General features: G+C 36.6%; 1 protein-coding gene across 1 annotated transcript in view; it reads right to left on the bottom strand.

The window, feature by feature from the left end:
- ntsr1 (neurotensin receptor 1 (high affinity)) overlaps positions 1–18,201 on the bottom strand; it is a gene marked incomplete at both ends in the record, with an annotated part of 33,446 nt that extends 15,245 nt beyond the window's left edge. The window contains 2 exons of the mRNA XM_079478439.1: positions 4,952–5,153; positions 17,533–18,201. Of these exons, the coding sequence (XP_079334565.1) occupies positions 4,952–5,153; positions 17,533–18,201 (871 nt within the window). The remainder of the gene's footprint in view (positions 1–4,951; positions 5,154–17,532) is intronic.
- Between the last annotated feature and the right edge of the window lie 3,141 nt (positions 18,202–21,342).

Here is a 21,342-nt window from a genome sequence, read left to right as displayed (position 1 = left end):
TTTGTTCACAGCAGATTGGTAGTTCCACAATCCTATTGGGAAAGTAGAAGGGGCAGTTGCTAGCAGTGATACATTGTGAAGATTATTAGCATTGCGTCGCCTTCGGCATGCGGCAGATAATGTACGTGTTGTGATAACAGAAAGGATTTTAAAACACATATTTAAGAGAAGCAGAAAGAAAATAGGGAGAAACATTAAAGATAACAATAAAGGAATAAGTAATAGTGCAAACAAGTAAGACAAAAAGTGCAAGTGTTGATACAAAACAAAAAAAGGTACAAAAGAAGTGCAATACTCAAGTGCCCTGTCGGTGTCCCCGCAGGGTTATATACCCCGCAGGGTTATATACACAGTTGATCTATTTGGGATGCAATAATACACCTCACCCACGGTTCAATACCTCAGGTTTTTATCCACGGTTTTTGGTTTGGTTCTGATGGCTTGGCACTTTAAAGTGTTTTCATTATTCTATGTTTATGTGACAGGAACAGTAAAATGTTAAGAAGATAAAAAAACTTTTCTTGCAATTCTCTTGATTTTCCTTGTCTTATTTTATTATCTTTAAGCAAAAATCAAGTGTACAAATTCCTTGTGTATTGAATAAATGTAAAGATTTACACTGGCAGCTGACAGCAATTCCTGTTTTTTTGCTTATCCACATGTCAGTAAAATAAGCTTCCTGCAGAGGTTTTGCGCATCAGAGTATGTAAAATCATGTATTGCAAACTTGCGATTGCTATAATGGAAGTAAACAGACAAACGTGTTTAACCCTGCAAACACTAGCGTTCAATGGAAAAGGCCAAAGACAATATATTAACAAAGTGCGCCACTGCCATTACTATAAATTGGAAGAAATGCGACATTAAATAACACAATAAATCGCCACTGTTAAGTTGTGATAAGTATGCCCTCATATGTTACACGTAATCAAGTGTTATTTGAATATGTGATGTGATCTTCCTTATATGGTCATATGCAAAATAAAGACTTCTCTTCCGGTTTAAGATAAATCCGATGAGTGTGAGCGTGATCTGTACCTCCATTTAATATAAGATATTGCCAGTTATTATACGCTAGAAATGGCTGCGCCAACAGCCACAATTATTTAATAGACAATAAATTGACAGCCAATTTTTTTAACCGTGACAGCCCTACTCGCCCATCACAAGAACTTCAATAGTGACTTGCCGATATGAACTATCACTTGGTGCCTGTCTGCTCTGGATCCAGTTCAGGACTAAAAGCAGCTTCTGAACTTTCACAGCACCATATCAATTCAAATTCAGTTGACATCGAAGTAAGTGGAGCCAACATTAGATAAATTGGGAAGAATTGATGAAAGCCCTGCCAACATCTCTGACCCTGTCCAAACCTGCTGGGCAAAAGAAAGTGTCTTCTGCAGATTTGCCATAATTATTGTCTGAGATTTGCTGGCGCTTACATCAACTAAAGATCACCTCACTCGCTCTCAGAAAGTGCCGTTACACTGACAGATTAAATGTTTTGGTTGTAGATTGCTAACTCTTAGCAAACTCACATTAAGCTCACACAATGCTGACAGGTCAATGGACAGATGTATCAAGGTCGGGTGTGAGAGGATATGCTTTTTAAATTACGTTTTTAAACATTAGCAAAGAAGCATTGACAGAAGCAGAAGCTGCGTTGCAAGCTCGGAAAAATGTCCAGATGGTCACAGCAGATGAAGTTAAATTAATACATTACGTTTTTTTAGACATCCAAATGCAGAAATGCTCAATTTTAAAGCAGTTATTGGAGTAAAATAACGCAATGAACAGTAGGATTAAAATTATATTAATCTGAAAGGTGGTGTTAGCTTGGTGATGAGTCCATAAACCACTACAATGCACTATATGCCCGGTCACTTCCGTGTTTACACTCAGGGTACGAGAAAACATCCGCTGCCTCAGCGGAAGCCATTCATCTCTACCTAGAGCTGTGAACATGACAGAGGAGAAGAAAGATCACAGACGAAGTCGTACTGAAATATGAGACACAGTTACTAGGGATAACATGAGAAGAACCGGGACATCTTTTGAAATAATAATGTATTTTGAGAATTTCATATAGACCATCTATTTTAATCATTTTAAATATTAAAGTATTTTACTTAACAAGATTCCAATATAAAACGAAATTTGTTTGACGTGTTTAATAATTTTTGTTATTGCATTTTACCTGCAATTTCTCTGCATCAGTTAATATATACAAGCTTACATTAATGGATCGCTACATAATTAGATACATAATACATGATACATAATAGAATATCTTTATTGTCCTATCTGTCACAAAATGGTTTTGACAGAACCCAGATGCAGGCAGACGAGGGGTTAAATATAAATGTTTAATAAATAAAACACCCGCAATGGGGAAAAACAAGCACAAAAAACACTAGCAAACAAAAACTAGAAACAAACACCTTCCACGAGGGGGACAAAAACAAAACAAGAATCTTTAGCAAAGATAAATAATAATTCCACAAACTGTAACAGGAACCAGGTAATCCAATAACAGGGGGATAATACTGTGCACTCAAGGCATCAGTGTTGGACATAGAGACAATAGATATAACACAAAGACAGTAGATAAAGACAATGCACCAACACTGAACAGAGAGAAACTGAGACCATATAAAGGGAGACACTAACGAGGAGTGATTACATGGGGAGAGTGGTGACAGCTGATGGGAATGAAACCCTAACGAGGTGAATTACAAAACAGACGATGGGAATGAAACCCTAACAGGAGATAGGAGGGTGGGGCTTAGAGACATAACAGGAAGACACGTGGCATTAAGTAACAACATAAAGCCACATGTCTCCACACATAACACTACAGAAACCCGAAAGACGTGGCAATGTCATGACTCTGCCCAGGGAGCTAGAAAGCTCGAGACAGGAAGGACAGAGTCCTAACACTATCACAGCTGCGTACAACAAACTTTTAGCTCTCTCTTCCAAAGTACACACTAAGAACAAGTTATGGATGACTGCACAAGCACATGTCAAAGTATATCTTAATATAATAAAATTATTTCTATTTACATTACTATTTGTACAAAAAACAAATTAATGCATCTACAGTGTTGCGTTTATTCTTTACCATTAACTAATGCTAGCGCTTTCACCAATATGCCATTTGTTCTTCAGTAGCGGTCGTTCTGTGGCTGGATCACATCTGCACTCTTAAAGTGATGACAACAAACTGTAGTACCAGCTAATGTTTAAATCCTTACGTTTATTAAAATAAATCCATGCATGATTAAATCTCTGAGAAGCTTCATAAAACGGGACATTTTATGACCACAGTCAGATATGTATTTAAACGCTGCAGGTCATGACTAAACTTAAGTTGTTTAATTTATTATATTTTAACAATACAATGTATTTCATTTATCTATATTACTCAATAATTCCCAAAAAACGAGCGCTGGAAAAGCACATTTGCTATGGGTTAATACAACCTGCAAGAGTTTTAGCACCCTGAAATTTAACCGGAAATACGTAAGATGTGCTCAGTGCATGTGTATGAGTGTATGGCCCTTTAATGGAGAATTCAGTCAACTGGCAAAACAAACTAGCCTTCACTGAACTTCATATCTCACTGCCTCTCTCATAGATCAAATACAATCTTCATGTTCAGTGTGAGCAAGATTGCTTCAAAAATGAGGATTAAATTGTAAAGCTCTGTGAGTATATATTTTTAATTCCGGACTTAAAGTGCGCTCTGCTTTGAAGAGAGAAAACTAAACAACAAAATCATGAAGATGGATCCTAAGAAAAGACTGTGGGACGTAAGATGTACTTGGATACGTTGAATCTATCATTATGTGTTAGAAGTTGTATTTACCTATTTTAAGAAAGCATCTCCAGTGTTGAGTAGCAAATATGAAAGACAGTTTATGGGATAAACATGTTCTTTGTCAATGTACTTCCTATCAGACTATTAAAACAACTTCCTGTGTCAGTGGTCAAATTCATCTTCTGACAAACTTTATTGGGTTAAGTGTGGTAATCTTATTAACCTTCTTTACATTGATCAAGTCCATGAGTGGAGATTTTTCAGAATGGTCACTAACACATATATGCACAAAAACACATGTATTCTTAATTTAGAAATACTAAACTTTATGGGGCGGTTTGACGGACAGGACTTTAGACCAGTCTCAGACTAATTTAAATATAAACCGTAGCTTGATGGAAAACGACGATAATTGATCTTATAATTATATCAGTGCCATTGTTTTGTCTCAGGATGCACACCAGTAATGTTTCTTTGTAAAGTCTTTAGATTTAAATATCCTAATTCAACTAAGGCCTGCCTTGAAATAATCCCTGTCCGGGAAACCGCCCCTATATATTTGGATCTTAATTTATTGGGGAAATGCAGTAATAAAATCTGAAAGACTTTTGTTTTTAAAATGTGATGGAAAAGGACCCATTCAAAGAACTGGCATGATCATTTTGTATGTACGTTAATAAATTGTTACATTATTTAACATTATGAAATAAAAGACATTCAAGACACATTTTCAAAATAAATGAATGTTAAAAAATGATGAAGTAAAGTATGGTACAAAACAAATATCTTAGATCTAAAATTTTCATTAAAAGTGATATATTTGCAGAAACACTATTTATGTTAGGATTAATTGTGGGCCAAACACCATTGTAGTGTTTACCAAATGTTTTGATTCCATCTCCTTTATGCAGAGGTCGACAGTATTTCATAAATCATGAGTCACATGAATCTACTGTGTTGACTTAATGCTGATATTATTTTCGTCATGATACAACCAAACTTGATTTCAATTATTGGACTGTTGGACTCTTGTATACTATTTAATTGTATGCACACATACTTGTTTGAAGCACTAAACACTATAATATTGTTGAACTATATGCTTGGGGAAAAGAGAAAGGCACTCACGTAACACCATGACTCCGTGCCGCAGTGATTGGGCGCGGTTAGGTTCAACTGTGACACTGAGCATGGTAGCGTTTCCTCCGATGATACAGATGCGATTGTCCTGCGCAGTCTCCAGAAACATGCGCAGCAGCTGACTGGCTATGACTCCGTTTAATGCTGAGATCAATGCCATGGGAACCACAAATGACAGGAAAGCATTAACCTTGAGAAGAGAGAGGAGATCATAGGAAGAATAGGGATTAGGCAATATCATTTAAGAAACATGATTATTGTAGTCCACATAACAGTGCAAAGTTCTCATGAAGTAATTTTTTTACTGTCACTTTGCATAATGTCATAAAACAATTATTTCTGCAGTTCACATACGCTACACAAACTGACGAAACCATAAATGGCTCAAATTCAACCCAACTGACATTTCCCTTCACAAGTCCTGCCAAATTAAAATGACATTATGCAATTTTTGACAGTATGAAGGTCTGGCTACAGGAGACTAGCTTTGGGCTGCAGCTGTAGCAGGTGTTACAGAAAATCAGCCCGAGGAGTCCCCCTCCGTCACGATAGCGTCTCGGGTCGTGTCCACGTTTCTCTTTTGGACTGTATATTTACTTTCTGCTGATAACTCACCCCACTTTTGAAACCACCGCGTATTCTTTAATACAATTTGCATATTTGTTATACTTAACATAAATGTCAGGGTATCGTTGGCATTTCAAAATGTATTTAACTAGACAACTTCACAAACGTTAGTTTGTGTGGTGAATCAATAAATGATGGTGAAAGAGATAACTTATACTACAATATATATATAATTGTTTTAGATGATAAGAGATGAAAACTCGTGGCCAGCCTTGTGAAAGTCATGTTAGAAACACTGCCAGCAATCTATGTGCGACGGGTGCTTGATAAAACTGCACAAATGTCCATTGTTAATTATTATAGTTAACTATCAATGTCGATATTCAATAATAGGTGCAACTTGCAACCATAAGGGTGACCCAGTGTGTTTATTAGTGACGAACATCAGAGTTTGATTTTAACTATTTATTTCAATTTGATTTACTTTTTTATGTAAATTGTATGACCCTGGTCAGTCAGAATTTAAGATTATACTTTCACAGGATGTTGTCGATATCGGACAGGTGAGTAGGCTGGGGGGGAATCAGAATATACTCACTACAGCTGAAAAACTTGACTTTTCACTTGATTCTCCCACAACCTAAGCATAAGCACCACTCTTCTGAACAATGGTAACCCCAAAACTCAAAAATACAACAACAACATTTCCATTTAAAGCTTTAAAAATCATATAAATGCATATATAAATCATATTAATGCATATATAAATCATATTAATGCATATATAAATCATAATATACCAGATACTTTCCTCACCAAAGTTAAACTCTGCTACCCCAAAATACCCTAGTTATCACAGTCATTTACATAAAAAAACATTATATTTAAAGCTAATTATAATTATTGCTATTAACAATAATCCTTCTAACACCCGTTAACCCCCTTTGCCCTTTTAAAATCTTTTAAAATCTCTTACCAAGTGAGTACATAAAAAAATAAAACTCTTTTCACGTCTTACCCTGATTTGCACCGGTATGCTGATAAAAATGAAGTTAAGCTGTCAGGTCAGATGTGACAGGATATGTCAGTTTAACATCAACCCACGTAAAGATAAGTACAAGGGTAGATGACAAATAAATGTGTCCTATGGTGTGACAGCAAAAATTAACAATAAAGATAAATATCGCTCATTCTATATTTAATATTATAAATATAAATAATAACAATTTAAAATAATATATTATTAACAGTGTGTTTTCTAGATTTTTGCTGTCACATCACAGGAGTCATGTACGCTTTATTTGTGGACTACCCACATGAAGTAACCTGCAACGTTTTTTTCAAGATGACGGTATAGAGGCAACATTTTCAGATCGAGGCTTTAAAGGTAAATACTTTTAAACTACTACTATTCATACTTTTATTTAAAAGGAGTTTTTTTAAAGTTTCAAGTGTTTTTGTTACGTTTGTTTCCAAAGAATAGTAGGCCATGTACAGTACAAAAACAATCGCAACTAATTTTCGTCAAAGCGATAAATCTCACCCATTCTGACATTTGCACTGCGTGAAAAGCAAAGACTGTTGAAATGTCCTCGACACTAATTTTGAATTACATGTTGTTAGTTGAAGCAATCGTGTTTAATTGGGTTTCAACAGATTGACGTCTACATGTCTAGCACTTTTTCTTAGAAAACATCAAAAAAGATCTGCAAGAAATAACCAACACATCAATATGCACTGGAGAGAAAGAGGGGGATAATTGTACAGGTCTTTGATTGAAGTGGTTCAGATGAGACAGAACTGCACGTTCAGGAAGGAAATGTCCTCTTTTGTTATTACCTCTAAGTGTTTAAGCTAGAACTGCTGACGAAAACCAACAATAGTAAAGGAGTAAGAACTGACAGTCAATTTGCCTTAACATTGTTTGAAGTAAAGTGTTCTGTGTTTTATTAGTTCTCAGTTTTTCCTCACATTATCAAGTAAAACACAAATCAACATTTCAAGTCCATTTCTTTACTTAAATTCTACAATATAAAAGCTATGATAAACAAATGTTTACTCAATAAAATATTATTCATTCTATGGGGCAGGGGCTCTGTACTGAATGTTGTGTGTTGTGCTTTTCAGCCTTTGTGCATGCACAGTAGCATTTATCAATTAAACATAGAACTGAGTGCAGATCCGTGAACAGAAATCATCTTACGACAGGGTTAACGTGTGATTCATTTAACATGCGTATGCCGCAAATCTCATGTAAATGTGATGGCTGAAATCGATCGTAATTTCCATTTCACGCCCCTAAAAATTTAGCGTTTGTACACCTGGCCCCTAGATATTGAGACATGGCGAAACGCAATGCGGCCAAAAAGAGGAACTTTTACGATTTAGATATGTAAAACTTTAACCTTGAAAAGCAAAATCAGAAGAAGTGAAAAACAGTTTGTAAAGAGATCACTGGTGCAGGCAACAGCAAACCGAACTCGAGCTGAGGTTTGAATTTTTGGAGGGGATATTTACTGGATATATATGTTGAAGACTGCAAATAATAAATTATTATTGTTTCACTATTTTACACAAAGTATTGTTGTTGCTTTAACTGACTTTGGTTGTATAATGCATTTAAACAAAATGAATCTGACTTCAGTCTGAAATAACTTTGAATTACAGTAATGTGATAATGTAAAAACAAATGTAGGTGTAAATTAAGCCCTTCTGGTCATTGTTGTGGCGCAATTAAATGTGTATTAAATGTTTTTTATAAAAAACATCATTTAGGTGAAAATGAGAAAATGCTCTGTGGCAGAGGAGACAGATGCATGTTTCTAGATCTATTGCTCATCTTGCATTTCATGTTGCTTAATTCAAGCAGACGCAGTTTTACGTTTGCTTCATTTCTCTTTTCTTTCAGATCTGTCAGTCAGAGGCAAGAACCAATTCAATCATGCGTTTTGTTTCTTTTCATTAGAATGTATATTAGTCAAATCAAAGAAGTTATCATCATGCAAATAGGTTAACAAACCAACTTAGAAGTAGCCTTAAAATGTATTAAAGTTTTGAACACAATAGCACCTACGCTACCTTGTAATTTCAAGCATTTAATTTTTTATATAGTTAGGTTAGAAAAGAAAATACTTTATTAATATAATGAAAATCGTATTGAAAACGTAATCTATCTTCCTATTTGTCCATATTCCTTATCAGTTTTCAAAAGGGTTAAGCATACATGGACCTTCGCCCTATCTCAAAACTTGCGTACACGAGCTGAGACCTGTCGTGAGATTTGTTCGTAGCAACCGCTGATGTCCATTTTGATAAATGTCAGGTTTTCCCAGTTGGGTGCCCAGTTTTCGGTCATACGCTCATTTCACAAATGAGACCCACTGTACGGCACAGTTAATGTAACACTGTAAAAAAATTTACTTTTTTTTAAAGATTTTTCATGAATTTATTGATAAAAACTAAAATTTTGACAGTATAATTCTGGCACCCAATTGCCAGAATGTTTTTTAAACAGGATGTTTTTTACATTGCAGGTTTGTTAGTTGGAAAAGTTTTTATTTGGCCTTAGAAAGTGATTTACAAGGTATCATCCCCTATTCAAGTAGAAAGAATTGTCTCATAGCTGGAGACATTGCAAATATGGTATGCTAGTGTGGAGACTTTGCTTAAGGGAATTTATAAAAGTCCTGAATGTGTAGATGAAGACACAAACACACTTCAAATGAAGATACGATCTTCATTATCTTACTGTGTGTATTGGCATACAAATTGTTTCTTAAGGGATTCTGTTGCTGGGAGGCAAACTTGACTTGACTAACCACAATCAATTTCATAGTGTCAACAAAACATGGCAAGAACCCAGGCACAAATGTATAATGTTTCATATCACTGCTGTCCTTGTATCTCCATATTTCATGATCTCAATATTTTGTCATAAATCATTATTATTAATCGCCATTTAAGTTTGTCACTAGGTTTTGCAAATATCTAACTAATAAACAGTACTAAAAAGTACTTGTCAACTTGACAACACAGTATTCAGTCATTTAAAAACCATTTCCTAAAAAAGCACTTGAACATCAAGGGTTTTCAAAGGGACCTCCGATGATGTACAGTGTGTTGGACATATTGCGGACCTTTATATGTTTCAATGTCTACTGATTGTAGGTTTTGTTCCTAAATTATAATGGCATACTTCTACCAATCCAGCAACGACTTAAAATTTTGCACTGATGGAATGTTATGCCTTTGAATACAACACACTACCTACAAAGACCACATCTCCATGGGAACCATGGAGGCCATTTAAAAGAGGCATGATTTGTCCAGCCACCTGAGCCAAACTCATCCCTATGCACAAAAAACTAATTAAATCTGCTTATTGATGTTTTTTATATAAATCCCCCTAATCGATTTGTGATGTCTATCCGCTCTTTACTAGAGCCAGTGGCTGATATTGTCCTGTATCATTTCTCCATCAAAGCTTTTCCAGCAGGTACGTTCACTAGGACAGCAGAGACACACTCGAATAACCAAAAAAATCAAATTCTGTTCAAGTGTCTGCTTGTTGAGGATCCTGTTCTCTGAGTCTTCCAGTCCAGCGTGGATTATCTTCACCTTGAATGAAGATGTTGAAACAGTGTTGTGAGTTTAGACGATGAAACAGCATTACAGGAAGATTGTGGATTGTGTGCATTTTATATTTGGGCGATCCTATACGCTGTATTAACAAAATTATTTTCAAATTTTTGTATGTTGAAACATTTATCACATCCCGGAAAACAGATCTGAAAGGACTTTCTGGAGGTCTCAAGGGTTTGTTTCTAAGCTAAAAACAAATGAAACCCCACATTTTTTGTTTCTCTCTCTCTTCTTTTAGATGCCAATTCTGTTGTTCAATTGTAAGATCACTTGAGCAGAACTCACAATGAAGGTTTCTTTAAGAACAGCACTTTGAACTCAAAGAACTCACTTAGTACCAAATGCGTTTGTAATGTAAAAGATGTTTGACACCTCTGAGATACACCACCTCACTCAATACAGCTGCAACGCCTACCTTTTGGAGTCAAATACACCAATATAAAAAATATGTGGATGGAAAGAGAGAGGAAGAAATTGAGCCTTATAAAATGGATGCTAAACGGATGAACTAAGCCATAGCAGCATGACACCTGCAGCATGACGACTTTCCTTTGGTTTCATATCATTGAGTTCTATGAGACCTGCACACATTTGTTCAAGTCCTGTACTGTTAGATTTGATCAATTAATGATTCATTAAAGCTCTAATGAGTAAATGATTCTGGATTCTGGGCTGTGGTGTGTGGCTGGAACCTACACAATATTCATTCACATCTGTTTTCAAATAGCAGCACATAATGACGCCATTAATGGTTCTTGAACTGAGATTAGATTAAAGACCTTCCAATGGTCAGTAAAACACGCTTTTGAATATATTTATTTTAGAAAAATAAGACTAGAAATAAAGAATTTAAAGATAGAATAACACTGCTCAAATCACATTTTATTTAACATACATATTCTAGAAGAGACATTTTTATGTACATTGAAGGCTCGCCTCTTTCCTCTCTGATCTCTTGACTGAGGGTTCTTTTATATTTCAGACATTTCTCTGTAGGGCTGTCAATATCTACTTTTCTGATGTATTCTGGGTATCTGAAGCACCTGTGAACCAGGGATTCCTTTGAAGCACTCTGACTCTGAAAATTACACTTTGGACAGAGCTGTTGGTCACAAGTAAAGCAATCCTGTCAATCAATGTCACAAAATTACAGTGAATTTTTAATAGAAAACACAGCTGACTGACATCAACTGTGACAAATCAGTCAGTATACAGTTTTGCTTAGTCCACATTAATCCAGCTAATCTGCAAATCTTCAAATGTAAGATTTATAAGAAGGGTTGATCATCTCTATTTTCAGTTTATCAACTTTGTTATATTCGCTAGTCTAAACCCATAGACATAATAAATACATAGACAACCCATTGGTTTCTGAATCGTACATCAACAGTGGTGCCATCATTTTCTAACACTTAACATCACAGCAATGGATGAAAGTTCTCAATGGATGGTTTCTGTATGTCCATGGTCAAAGCGCTGTCTCTATAATGAAAAAGATGTGTTTTTCCAGATTGTATTGTTGTCTCATACAAATTCTTTGGCTGTGTTTTCCTTGCTATCCATTGCAAATAATGGATAATAAATTTATATCACTGAAAGATCTTAGAGGGAGGTTGTGCACAGACGGTTCACAACATTAAAGGGATAGTTCCCCCTTTTAATGAAAATTATACAATATGTTTTCCTTTTATGGTAGTCAATGATGTCTCTGAAATCTTAGTTGCTGACATTCATCCAAATATGTTTCATTGTGTTCAACCAAACAAAGAAATGTATACAGGTTTGGAAAAACTTGAGGGTGAGTAATTCATTTTTTTAAAAGACACGCAGGCACACACATCAAATACAGTATGACTAATGCCAAGGCTGTGTCCAAAATTCGCCTCGCCATGGGCCTGCTTTTCCGGGAGAATTGCCCATTAAGGACTTAGAAAACTTGTGACATAACTGTTTTCCATGTCCAACAAAACCTTTCCAAAATCTATTTGAGCCTTCGGGGAGAATATCCAGCATGGGAATACTACGTAATACGTCCAACTTGTTTTTTGACAAGTTGACCATATTATGCATGAGAAGCAAGCACTTTCAACATTGTAAATATGTCAGAATGCATGAAAAAGTGTTAAATCACCCCTTTTAAAGCAAATAGCAGCACATTTTGTGGGGCTTTCATTGACCACAAATCAAGGGGGCTTGCCTCACAAAGTTTTGTTTTGTGGCAGCAATGGCCTTCATTGTATACTTTAAATATATATTTATATATCTTTTAGAGAGATTATATACGAAGGAAATCTTCAGAATTGGAAGCGTGAAGCCTTAAACGACAGATTTACAGGTAAGAGATTAATGTCTGAAAACTTCCTGTTAGTACAGTCATGTAAAGAAGGACATAAAACGTTTAGGAAAAGTGTGACCCCTAAAGGCGATCAGGATAGGATATAAGGACCTATGAATTCTTCATCATGTTCAAGTGTGCTTGCACTTTTTTCCACATGACCGAACATCATTTTTGACGAAACAGTTTTAAATTATAAATAATCATTGTAATAATAATAATACTGTATGTGTGCATATTACAAAAGAGAGAATCTGTTTATAGGTTGGAACAAACATCATTCAATATCAGGAGGAGCAATGGAAGACCCTTATGTTCTGTAGCTTGGGGATAAAACCAGTTCCTCTAAAGTCTTCGGTATTTTGGGAAACATGATGTTGGAGGAAAACCGTGTATTATTTGGGGTTCGTTTGGGGTATGCCAGGCCTGTGGTATTGTACCCTGATGCCAGTTCGGTTTTTACCCAGGTAAGTTTGCGTTAAGTTTGAGAATACTCAGAGTTTTCGAGCTCAAGAAGGTGAATTGTTTTTGAGCGGGTTTCGTCGCCATGGTAACTTTGGCTACATGGCGAACTTGCTCCAGAGCAGGTTTAATTCCGGGTTAGAGATCGCAAACCAAAACTGGACCAATCAGCTCTTAGAAAAGTGACGTATCTGACGAAGTGAAGCCACTCCCCATGTATTCATGATCCAAATTAAAAGTTTAAAGTAATAAGATGTTAGAGGGAAAATATTTTGCTGCTAAGTGTTTATTTGAATATTATATTTACATTTATTGAATGTACTTCAAAACACAATTATTTAATTATTATATGAGTTGATCATAAATAATAATTAATTATTTTTAAACATAGCATTTAAATAAATAAAACTATATTTGTATAAAAACAGATTTCAATATATTAATCATTTTTAATTAACAAAGCAAAAATATTATCTTTTGATCTCATTGTAAACCTATATAAATAATTTAAAGGTGTCACAAATTGAAAACCTGAGGTTTTGTTTTATAAAAGCTCATCTTATTAAAACGAACATCCTGAAAGTGTCAGACTATTTTTATTGACACCAGGCCCAGCGAATGGCAGGTCCTGGAATATACCTATAAATGATATCATGACTACTTCTCTAGCCCCGCCCACTTGTTCGCAAATGACATAGTAAACACATTTACATTTGGTCATTTAGCAGATGCTTTTATCCAAAGTCACTTACAAAGAGTTCAGGGAGCAATAAGCGATATGTCATACAAGAGCAATAGTACAATAGGTGCTAATACAAAGTTACTACATAGTACTCCCGCATTTTGGACAAACTGGTAACAATAGCGACATATTTTTCGGCTAAAGTTTCGTTTTGTCTGTCAGTTTAAACAAAACCGCTGATAGCATTGGGAGCGCGTACTGTGTGGCTGAACTGTATTCACATTGTGAGATATTGTGATGTTTTTACTGTATTTGTATATATGTGAGGTTTTTATTCTGGACATTGTTAAGCACTTTGGTCAACCATGATTGTTTTTAAATGTGCTATATAAATAAAATTGAAATTAAATGAACAGAAGGTGACCGTACCACAGGTGTTGCTCTTACAAGTTGGCATAACAGTTATTTTAAATACACTGATGTGCAAACTTCTTGAAAAATCGTGTTCCCTCACATATGTGCAATGTAAGCATATAAAGTAACATAATGTGTATGATTAAAAATGTGATTAGGAAACCATGAAGGCATTTATGATCTGTAAAACACAGCAGGCATCACATGCATGTTGGCAAAATTGTTACTATTTTGTATTGGGTATTCAGACAGGGGGGTGCTGCAAAATTTTTGCTGGTGCTCCTTTCTCTTTTAAGTTTGGAGCACCTGTGCTACCAAGAAAAAAAGGCAATTTCGAGCCCTCTTTAGGTTCCAATATTCAAAGCTTGTTTTGGCAAAGCTGTATCACAAATGTCCTGGAGTGAAATCCGTTTATATTTCAATCCAGGTGTCTCTTTCAGGTGCCCTATTTTATCAATTCCAGAATGTACTATTGAATAAAGTGGTGGGGGGGAGAAGCTGGAGATTTCTCTCTCACTTTATAGCTGAGGAGACACCTGTGCTTATTAGTGACTGTCAGCTATCGGCCATGGCAGAACCACTTCCTGCTTCTAAAAGACGTCTAATTTTATTTGTGTATTTATTTCAATGTACTTGAACCACATGCAGAGGTTTAAAGAGTACCTGAAAACTATACTTAAGTAAAAGATACCTTGCAGCAAAAATTACAAATCACCAATTCCAAAACGACTTCAGTAAAAGTCTTAGAGAATCTGATTTGAATAGTACCTGAGTATTTTACTCACACTAAATGTAGGCTCAAAGAAGCACTAGTCCTTGGCACCTACGAGACATGTCAGTGAAAAACAACAGTTGATTCGTGAGGAGAGCAATCACATTTATTTTCTGACTGAACACCTCAAAATTGCAAACAAATCAACGTCTATTACAAAAACACCCAAGTCTCATCTAAGCTCAAGTGCTCATAAGTAAGCAAAAATCCTTCAAAAATGTCTCTTTAATATAACGGATAAATAAAATAATATTAAGTAAATTTAAAAGTCAAAGCCCTTTTGCATTGGACAATGCTGGTTTTGGGCTCATGGCCAGGTGCAGTCATGTCCTCATTTCACATAAACCGCCAGCGATTGACAACTACCTAATAATGCACTCTATGTATTCACATAGAGATCCATGTAGACACGTTTTTGAAAGTAAGGGCAAAATCCACAAGTACATTCAATGCCCTGTAAATGGCAATATTAATTATTCTGTAGCAAAAATAAACTGCTGCAAAAAAAAGATATAGGTGTCATATACAAAATGTAATGTGTAATTATAGTCATTACAAATGTAGTGGAGAAAAGAGTGCATACAGTATGTACACTTGTTCAAAAATGTAGTCAAGTAGAAAGTTGCTAATATCTTAAATACTCAGTACAACTACAGACTAGCCAAAAAGATACTTGAGTTCAGTAACTAATTACATTTCCTCCAAAACTTTACACAACTGACTGAACGTGCAGTAGACAGTCATTTCAGACATGGACAGTACAACACAAGATCAGAGAAGCAAACACATGAAAGGGAAAGACCATTAGAAGAACACAACAACATATGAATCTAATGAATGAGAGATGTTTTTTGTGACTACTGTAAAGGGACATTATGGAAGCTATTAAAACGGCATTCAGAAAACTGGGCTTGAACAACAGGGAAAGGTTTTCTAGAACAGCACAAATTGAGATATTGTTGAGATGTCTTCTGAGACTCATATTGATTAATGGGGTCTGTTTCTAATTGACAAAAAAAGGAAATCTACACGTGTCTTCTAAAGTCGACTTAATAAAGAGATAAATAAAGATCTCATATAGGGCTTTGCTATGGGTCAGAGATCACAGTTCCCCTGCTGTAGAAGACGTTTGTCAGTATGCCATTTCTGCTCAGAATGAAATCACCTGTGGCCAAAAAGGCAACTGAGTTTCAGGTCTAACATTTTATATCAAATCAATATATAATAATACACCCTATTTCATATTGTGAAACCTTATGTTTATTAGACAGCATTTTAGGATATTCAGTGCTAACCAATTTCCTCAACACATTGGACTGATAAGTCTCTGATAACATTTGTAAGCACAAACTCATCCCTCATGTCTCTTATCGCTCTGCATCCCTTTCTTTTTATCTCCCAGCTTATCCTTTTTCTTCCATCTGTGTTGATGTGTACATATCCATTCTATAGTAACTGTTGTTTGAAGGTATAAAGTTAAATGCTATATCTTATGTTGTGACTCATGTGTCCACTGCCCTTTGAAGTCCATTCATCTGTTTGTAGGACTTAATGAAATAAAAATTCTGTCATCATACAAACACAAAAGAAGATATTTTGAAGAATGTGAGAAACCAAACAGTTCTGGGGCACACCAGTAGGATAAAAACTAGTATGGTAGTTAAGTCCCCCATAACCCACATTCTTTAAAATATCTTCTTTTGTGTTCAACAGAACAAGCAAATGTATACAGATCTAGAATAACTTAAGTGTGAGTAAACAATGAAAGAATATTCCTTTTAAGGTGAACTATCCTTTTAAAATGCCCATATTGTTATCTTGCACAATAGAACTCCACAGGTGTCAGTTTTTCCTGGTCTCACGCTGGGTTGTGTTTTATTAACTGTACAAAGAAAGTTTATGAAACTGGGTGTTAGGAGCCCCTGTAAATAGATTTTCCGAACTAAATTTGATTCACTGGTGTTATAAACACGGAAAAAGGCAGACATGCTGTTTACAGCTGTGGGCACAATTTCCAAGAATCAAAGCATTATGTGTACATTTTCAGCCAGTCAGTGTTTACTTCAGGGCATGTGGAAATTATATATTGGTTGGTAATTATATTTACAAAATGCTTAAGAAAAACTGAAATGTATTTTCACTTTCATGGCGTTTGGTGCATAAATAACAAACAGCTGGTGCTTGAAAACAATGATCATCATTTAAATGTTTATAAATATTCAGGTCATTGAAATTTTATTTGTAATTCAAAAGAAGCAAAGGGGTATAAATTACCTTGAGAGGATGCTGTAACAGCCCTAATGAAAAGTCACCATGATTTGATTATAATAACTATGATTTTTATTTGTAGAATCCACAGCAACCACAAATGAACCATGCTTTTGCTAAAATAACAACATTTCTACCACGATACTTGTATTTAAACAATGTAGTTATACAAATGGAAAAGCCATGTACCATTTTTAAAGGGAGCATTAGACTCTTATGGAAGGCGATCAAAATAAAAATAATCCAATCAAAAATGAATGTCGTGCATGACATTTAAAGTGAGAGATTGTTCGTGGGAGCTGGATTGACCATAGATGCAACAGGTGGTTTTACTTTGATGACACAAGCATGATAAGGTAAACCATTTAATCTAATGTGGACATTTACCAAATTTTGCAATACTAGAAAATACAACGCTGCGCACTCACCTGCAGTACGGTTTTGGCAGTGATCGAGGACACGATAGTGGTGCATATGAATTCGTTTTCAACCAGACGCTGTCCCATTGTGAAGAGCATCGGGGTGGCCAGGAGAAAAGACGCGAGCCACATGGCGCTGATCAGTTTCTTCGTGCGGCTCCTCGACATGATGCTCTTCGCTTTGAACGGGTGACAGATGGCCATGTAGCGCTCGACGCTCAGACTGGCGATGTTGAACGCCGTCGCATACGAGCACCCGTCCCGCAGAAAGTAGTAACCTTTACACACAGCCTCTCCAAAAGCCCACGGATGATGCACCCAGATGAAGTTGTACAACTCAATGGGCATGCAGAGGATCAGGATGAGAAGGTCGGATATGGCCAGACTCGCCAGGTGATAATGCACCGTGCTCTGGAGGTTCCGAAGAGATTTCTTCGTGAGAAGTGTGTACAGGGTGATGGAATTCCCCAAACACCCGACTACGAAAAGCAGCACATATGTCACGGTGACCAGAACTTTAGAGTAGATGTCTGTGTTCACGTCCAGATCATCCTCGCCGACGCGGTTCGTTTCGTTGTTCAGAAATTGCTGAGACCTGTTCGCCGACGATAAAAGATGTTCTGTTAAGATGCGCAAGTCTATGAAGTTGCGTTCTGGGAGTGTACCGTTGACCTCCATGTTATTCATTAAGGGTACTACACTAACACATAACGTGGTTTAATTTATCGCAGAGTTTTTGGTAAACATCTTCACGCTGCGCGTCAACTCAACAGGCGGCTGTGCGCAAAATCTCTGGTGAGCCAGTGGCCACTGAGGTCTGTGAGGAGAGCCGTTCAGACGCTTTTAAATGACGAGGAGGCGTGTTGAACGCAACCTTTGAGCAATGACGCAACCCCATTCAAAGATTGGTGTATTTTTGCTGCGAGGATGCGCTATAACCTTGACCATATGAAAGACTGCGCCATCTCACTTCTGAGAGCTTTTGTTCAAATATCCAGAGTTGAAACAAGTGTGTTCTTGTGTTTTCATTTGACATATTCCACGGAAATGAATACCCCATTGCAAGGGAAAATGTTCATAGGTTAAATTACATTTAATTCAATATAATACAGTAATTAAATGATATGCCCATAGTTAGACAACCTTTCACCCAGAGAAATGAACAGTATAGGCGAGGCTGTCAGGAAACAAAGGAAAAATTTTGTGATAGATTGGTAGGAACAGGCATTTATTTTCTTTGGATTATAGTCTCTGAATGTCCTCTGATCTCTTTACGTCTATCGCTGTCATGTCCAAATTGAAGATCAGCCCTGCGCTAATGTGTTCTGTCTTATTTGTCTTAACATTATGTCAATCAAGCCAAAGCTTTAATTTTTGTTCTTATTTTGCCAATATCTTTTGTGTCTGTTATATTTCATGTTATAACATATTTTCATAACTCCCTATTTCAGGAATATAACAGTAGTTTTTCAGTGAGTACTGCGATGCATGACAATGTGTCCCATGGCTCAGATTCAAATCTTATTGTCAGACACAGTTTCTGAGGACTTACTCTGGCTTTATGGATTGTAACAGAGTACAATGAAGTTTCCCTTTGGGAGCTCTGTTATTTGGCTTGCCTTTTTATTTAAAACAATGTGACAAGCATTAAAGGTTTGGGATAATCTATTGATAGAAATGTAATAAAAAGTATATAGCTATGTCTTCAGAGGTGTATAAAGAGCTTACACAATAAAGCATTATGTTTTTATTACCTTAGAATAAGCAATTTCTATCTACATACACCGTGGGTCCCCTTGCATGAAATTCACCATGTTCTGTCAGCCGTCGTATAGTGTTTCAAAAAGGAGGGGAAGGGGTGGAGTGAGCGGTTGTTTGCAATTCGCAACCTTGCCGCTAGATATTACTAACTGGACCTTTAAATGTCACACATACTCCATAAATTTAAAAGTAAATACAAAATATTTTAGTTTTACTTAAGATGTGCAAAACGACATTCAGATACAAACAAACCTATTTCTGTGAGCCATGCATTCAAGGCTTTCAAATTAATTGGCATTAGATAAGAAACATTTAGAGCAGTTATTTGTAGCTATAAATACCTTCTTCCCTTTTAAGTGCCGGATATTAACAGGATGTTTGTTATCAGGGAAGGTTGAATAATCTGGTTTTGTGATGACTTTTCGTTTTTACATGACTGCAAGTGTGTGATTGATTTTTTTTTCAATGGAACTGGTTTTGTTCATTTAAACTGTCTGTGGCTGACATGTCTTTTGAAAGCAACAGAAAACAGAAAACATATCTCTGGTATGTGCTTGAAACATATCTCTGTTTTTCGTGATTTTTAGTTTTTGCCATAAATCATTGTTAGTCACACTTTACGTTTGTCACTGGGCTTTTGATCAAATTTAAGCACTAAAACGTATCAAAAAGTGCTTGTCTACTTTGTTATCATTTCAAAAGTGCAGTGTTTTTTCCATTTCCCATAAAAACTGCGAGTTTGGACATACAATATCTTGCAAGGACAGCAAACGACATAATCAAAATGAGCATAGAATTCACACAGCATGTGGTAACTGCAGATATGCACTTCTATGCAGTGGTGGATTTAGTGATTTGGGGGACCTAGGCAAATTTATCCCCCCGGCAAGACCATTTTGATGATTAATTGGGGCTCTCCGTGGCTGCTGACATTGTTAGGACTCTGTCCTTCCTGTCTCAAGCTTTCTAGCTCCTTGGGCAGAGTCATGACATTGCCACGTCTTTCGGGTTTCTGTTGTGTTATGTGTGGAGACACGTGGCTTTATGTTGTTACGTGGGGCCACGTGTCTTCCTGTTATGTCTCTCAGCCCCACCCTCCTATCTTCTGTAATTTCATTAGGGTTTCATTCCCATCACCTGGTCTGTTAATCACTCTCATTATGGTTTCATTCCAATCACCTGTCACCACTCTCCCCATGTAATCACTCCTCGTTAGTGTCTCCCTTTATATAGTCTCAGTTTCCCTGTGTTCAGTGTCGGTGCATTGTCTAATGTTTATGTTAGTTGTATCACTGGATGTCTCCAAGATTATACAAAAGGCAGAGGGTCAAATTGCTCCGAAGGGGGTCCATTCAGATCCACGAAGAGAAGCGAGGAGAGGCTTTGTTCACGCAACTTGTTGCGATACTTGCTGTCAGTAGAATTCACGGCAGAAAATCCCCTCTCACACTCAGCTAAGGACGGCAAGTAGGTCAGACTTGCTGTTTGAAGTTTGACAAGCGTTTTCCCTGGTGCTCTGTTTTGCAATTTAAAGTCCCGGAACTCCTCGACAGCCTCTCGGGCCGGTTTTCCCAGTGTTTTTGCCAATGCTCGAACTTCAGTTTCCCCATATAGGATACGGGTGCTATGTTGCTGTGGCCAAAAGCGTTTATCCAGCGGTTTCAGCATCTGGACAAGGTCCGGTTCGGGCAGTCTCTTCTTTAGGCTGTTGATAATAGACTGATTGAACTGAAATCGGTTTATCTTCGGCCTGCTCTCTGAAAGCTCAACATCTTTGAACAGGCCAGTCGATATGCGTTGTTCAGCTTTTTGTGTGGATTTTCCTCCACTTGCTTTCATGGCTGTCAAGACGTCAATGGTCTGCTGAATGAGGCAACTTGCATCAACTAAAGATGTTTGTTTGCGTTGCAGTTTTAGGGACAGATTTTCTAGTTCTCGCAGGACATCCTTCATACAGGCCAAATCAGCCAAAAAACCTGTGCTAGTAAGGAGTTTGTGCAGGCCCCTGAATTTCTGCCTCTCTGTGTCGCAGCGAGATGTGTCTTCCATGGCTGTTCT

The sequence above is a fragment of the Barbatula barbatula genome (genome assembly GCF_947034865.1).
Source record: "Barbatula barbatula genome assembly, chromosome: 17".
In the NCBI taxonomy this organism is placed as follows: domain Eukaryota; kingdom Metazoa; phylum Chordata; class Actinopteri; order Cypriniformes; family Nemacheilidae; genus Barbatula; species Barbatula barbatula.
Note: the sequence above shows the minus strand (reverse complement) of the source record. Positions and strands in the feature narration are given on the sequence as shown.